We start from the raw sequence: 5314 nt of genomic DNA on the forward strand, positions 1-5314 counted from the left end.
ATCACAGATGTCCGCCCAACTGTTCTGAGTTATATATATATATATATATATATTTATATACATACTAAGGGTACGCTGTATTCTCAAATTAGTTGGTTGGGCATCTGCTTGTCAGTTTTAAGTAACATCTGGTCTGGGGTTCGATTTCCACCGAACGTAGGGTGTGGTACTCGAATTCTTTGGCGCATGAGGGATGACCTGGGCTCGTATAATAGCCTCTGATCATCCCTTTTGAATATATATGTATATATATATATATACATACATACATACATACAGGGAGCACAAGCGTCACCACACAATTCCTATGAATTTACATATTTAACACCTGAAATTGACTTTTTACATTTATATTACTGAAATTTTTCATACCACTTAAAATAAACCAACATGTTCACTTTTAAGAAGTGAACTACACATTTTCATGAATATGTAAGGTGGCAGGTAAAAATTGATGTTTAGGTGTTATATATGTAAATATAGGTACTGAGTTGTGTGTAAATCTTCCTTCATATTTTCATATATTTTTTTAATGGTTTGGAACTTGTACTAATGCAATTACTTTTCTTAATTGTGCTATTGATTTCAAGATTCAGTTATTGAAATATTACTTGAATTGTTTAAGAAATTTGATAATTTAGCGAAGCTGTAATATCATGCGTTGATATGATAACTTTGCATAATTTCCTTTATTTTAATTGTTTAGCTTTCATTGAAAATCTCTTGAGTTTGAAAATACATGGACCGCAGATTCATAAATTCCTTAGAGTACTGGCTTGCATTTTATTTGCATAGAGCTTGCAATGGAAGATTGTGCTATCAGGATGAAAACAATCATTGATGAAAACCACTGCATGGATTTGTAGATTCATTTAGAGAATAGAGAGATATTCAGGATATAAGGGGATTAAAAAGCATGCGATGTATTATAATGCGATTGCTTTTTAAAGAAAATTTGCTTCTATAGGATTTAACTTTGTTGAATTTTTTCAATGATCGGATTTTAGTAATTTTATTTTTAGAGCTTTGGAGCTATGTTAGCAGCCCAAATATTTAAAATGAAGAGGATCTAGAGAGCAGTTCTAAGTTTTAATAATCAAAAGCCCTTTATCTTTGCAACCACCAAGATAAGTTATGGTAGACTTTGAATAGTAACCTTTAGACCAGAAACCTCTTGAAAAACTGGCAATATATTGTTAAAACCCAAAAACTTATGGTCTTAAGTCTCCGTTTTAATAACAATAGTCTTCCAATCAGGCATAAAGCCCTCTATCCCAACAGCTTTGGCAGCTGCCTTTAGTATTTTATGCAAGGCGTTCTCAACAATAATTAAAAAAACGGGAATGAGATTCACTTTGTAGAAGACTTCTATATTATTTGAAGTGCTTATTGAGCTCTCCAATGTGGGCTTGAAGAAGAAGAATACCCTATGTTTTCATTAAATTAAGAAATGCATTTAGGAATAAAGTTTTTCTTTTGCAGAATATTAAGAATGAAGTCTTAATTACAATAGGCTTTTTAAATTTATCACTGAAAATAAAAGCATCAATCTTCAGTTCGAGAGCATAATGGATAATTACATGGGCAACCACGAGCATGGAAGAAAATACTTTAGCTTGTTAGTCAAGACTTATTTAATATTTTTAAAACCCCATTGAGAAGATTGATTGACTTAAAATTTTCGGGAATTTAAAAAACTTCCTTTTTGGTGATGAGGCAAATAATGTCAGTACTCAAACTAGAAAAGGTAGCTTTCCTTCAAATAATGATTTTAAACACATTCATGAGGTCTAAATTGTATCCAAAATCTTTTGAAAAAATAGAATGGAAAAGGAATTCATATTTGGAAGTACCCAAGGAGATGTAACCGCTGTTTTTCCATGCAAGAAATTAATTCATCATTCAATTTAATGAAGCTCTCCTTCTTGCAGCCTTTACATTAGTCTGAAACAGTAATAAAAAATAATCTGTCCATGTTTCTGTTTTTTAATTATGAAAGCATTCTTTGATGTAGCTAATGCAAATGATAACCTATTTAGTTGAAAATGCACCCTGTGATCTGATTTTGGTTCTTTTGTCATCTAGGTACCTTTCGATGGGGAGAATTCGGTGAAGGAGGTCTCTTGTGGGGTGAATGTAATGGAAAGCCCTTTGAATGGTTTGATGGCATTCCTAGGAGCTCTTATTCAAGGTTTGTGCATTGAAAAATTAAAATGATTGAAAGAGGTGCCTAAAAGCAGTTTTTGTCTTTATTAGTCTAGGGACGGTTTAGTCTTTTAGTATTATTTTTAATGTTAGTATAAATAGAACTAATATGTTTAGGGTTAGTGTTATGCATGAGATTATTGTTATGAATTTTAAATTTAGGATTTGGAGAGACATCCTACCTCTCAAATTGTAGGAATTGTTAGAAATCGCCTCTCTCAAATTGTAGGTGCTTATATTTTGGTATTCGTTTCGAGTGTTTGATGTTTTTAAAATAAAATATTATTTACCCTAATTTCTGTGAAAAATAGTATCAAATGATATCAGAGCGATCGATTTTTGGTAGATCATTTAAGAGATTGTAGCTGCATTTGTTCGTGACTTAATCCCGCGAAACAATCATAATCTGAGCAATCTGGGAGGACAAATGAAGGGACCGTGACTATTTCATGACTAAGACGTGCGATACAGTTGCAATTAGCTTTAGGAAGAGGAAGATTTCATCATGGCATCCCAAACTCCTTCGTGATTGAATCTCATGATACACTCGAGCGGATCGCAACTGACAGCCCTTCGTGACCGAATCCCTTGATACAGTTGCGATTGAGTTACTTGGGAAGCCAAGTTGTGCCCTAACAATACAATTGCGACTTGAGCTAGCTAATCTCGACGTACAACCTCTCCTTCGCATGCTTACTTGATGAAGGTAAGGGCTGATTGGGAAGCCGCCAAAGGGATCAGAAAACCAATGCATGATCGTGACGTACATAGACAGATTGATCTCGACGTAAAACCTCTCCTTCGCATGCTTACTTGATGTAGGTAAGGGCTGATTGGGAAGCCGCCAAAGGGATCACTTTTGGAGACACCTTTCAGTGATCGCATATCGTGACAATTGTGATTTGGCTTCAGTCTGGCTACTTTTCAGCTTACATTAATTCCACCTTTGTAATCGAAAGACATCCTTGAATAATAACAGCCAAGAAAGTAGGTTTTCTGGAGAAGAAATTATAGAAAGAATTAAGTCATATCAGATCTGAAGTAGATGAATATCTCTCATCTATGTGGGAGTGTTTGTCTATGGTCGGTGGTTAAAGCCGAGATTCACGACCTTGGAAGGAATGTTGAAAAGAGCATGGAGTTTCACACAAAATTGCTTTCGTCCACTGTGGGATCGAGCGACAGTGTCAGGAACGGGCATGAGCAACATCAACTAGAAGGATTCACACTTTAGCAGAATAATGTCCTTGCTTTAGGCAGATCATGAGCTGCAGTGTGGAGCGAAGGAATTAGGAGCAGACACAAGCAACATTACTTGGAAGAAATAGCGTGACAGTTGGACGACTCGAACGAAGGAGTCGAATCGAGTGGTGGCCTTCAGAGGGAATTGCAGGACAACATGAGGTTTGGAAAGATTGACAACAAGCAGAATGGGATGACCTGCGATTTAGAGCTGAATAAGATCGCTTTGAAAAAATTTAGCCCCGAAAAGGGGACCATAGTGGGTGGGACCTCCTTGGAGGGCTGCACCCCCCGGGCCAATGTCTTTTGCTACAACAACCTTCCAAATCGTGAAGATGGAGAAGAGCGGGGGGAGTTTATAAGGGACTGATATGGACATTGCAGAGTATTAAATAGGGAGACGAGTGATTGTGCTTCGGGGCGCTGAAGATTATGATGAGGGCGATTCTAAACACAGGGCTGAGATTCATACCATATCATTCCTATGTATTTACATATTGAACAACTAAACTTCATCACCTGTTTACATAAATACTCCATGTGCTTCATCGACAATAGAATTAGTGAGTCAGCTCAAGAATTTAACCTCTTAGTTTAAACAACAAATATAAAAAAAAGGGTAAAAGTTTAGGGGTTGAATGTGTAGATACGATTGAATTAAGTGGTATGCATGTGATTATTTCCTTTCCTTTAAAAGTGTTGTTTAGTGGTAATTAAATGTTGTTAGGAGTTATTGAGAGCTATATGTGGCTTGGAATTAGTATTTGGGTGCTGAAATTGGGATTTGGACTGCTGTAAGTGACTTACAAGTGTTGAAATTAATGTTTGGAGTGCTGTAGAGAGCATGAAACTAATGTTTGGGTGCTGAAATTGAGATTTAGACTGCTGTAAGTGGCTTACAAGTGCTGAAATTAATGTTTGGAGTGCTGTAGAGAGCATGAAATTAATGTTTGGGTCCTGAAATTGAGATTTGGACTGTTGTAGGTAGTTGTTTAGCTGCTGAAGATAGTCGTTAGCTGCTGTACGTAGTGGTTTGGGTGCTGTCCATTTTTATTGATGGCTGTTTGGGGGAGTTGTTAGCTGCTATAAATGCTGTCAGAGCTTAGAAACTATTATAGGTCGTTGCTGGTCGTTGCTTGGGCGTTGTAGTTGTCGTTTGAGCCTATATAAGTGTTGTTTGGTGATAATAAAACTGTTGTAAGTGCTGTGAGAAGCTTTTGGGGGGTGTTGTGAGAGCTATTTGGAATTATTTGGAACATGGTTGTGTTGTTTGGGGCATCGTGTGGGCCAATTTTGGCATAGTGTGAGCCAATTTTGGCATAGTTTTAACACCGTTTGGGCACCATTTTGGCACTGTTTTGGAGCTGATTTTGAGAGTTTTGCCTACGATTTTGGGGCTGAGTTTGATAACTCTATTTATTGTTTTGGGGTCGGATTTGGAGAACTTTATTTACTGTTTTGGGCTTCATTTGTTTATCATTTCAACGTTTTTAGGCCGATTCACTTATTGTTTTTCCCCCTTTTCGGCTTTGCTAGTTTTGGAAGTGGGTCGGCCTTCTTCTTTTGTTTTATTTATTTTTAAATGGTTAAGTCAAAACAAAATGGGAATTTCTGATTTAATTGCTTGGAAGACACTTAGAAATACTTGAGGATTAGTTAAAAAAAAACACTTAATTGGGGGTAGAATGCCTTAAATCACTTTAAACACAAGTTTAAGTATAGACTTCTAGCACATCCTAGGTGAGAGTTCATTCGCGTAATTCTCAGCATAGACTTCTAGGTTTTAGGAGCACGCCTTAGGTGAGAGTCCATCCACCTAATTCTAAGTATAAACTTCTAAATTTTAGGAGCACACCCTAGGTGAGAG

The 5314-nt window shown here is 36.5% G+C and overlaps 1 protein-coding gene across 1 annotated transcript in view; it reads left to right on the plus strand.

The window, feature by feature from the left end:
* The window catches only part of LOC110033596 (DNA mismatch repair protein MSH1, mitochondrial), a 158333-nt gene that overhangs the window by 48584 nt on the left and 104435 nt on the right, over positions 1-5314 (plus strand). Inside the window, 2 exon segments of the mRNA XM_020737633.1 lie at positions 2086-2172; positions 2175-2191. Coding sequence (XP_020593292.1) covers positions 2086-2172; positions 2175-2191 — 104 coding nt within the window.

Source organism: Phalaenopsis equestris, unplaced genomic scaffold (genome assembly GCF_001263595.1).
Source record: "Phalaenopsis equestris unplaced genomic scaffold, ASM126359v1 Scaffold001231, whole genome shotgun sequence".
In the NCBI taxonomy this organism is placed as follows: Eukaryota; Viridiplantae; Streptophyta; class Magnoliopsida; order Asparagales; family Orchidaceae; genus Phalaenopsis; species Phalaenopsis equestris.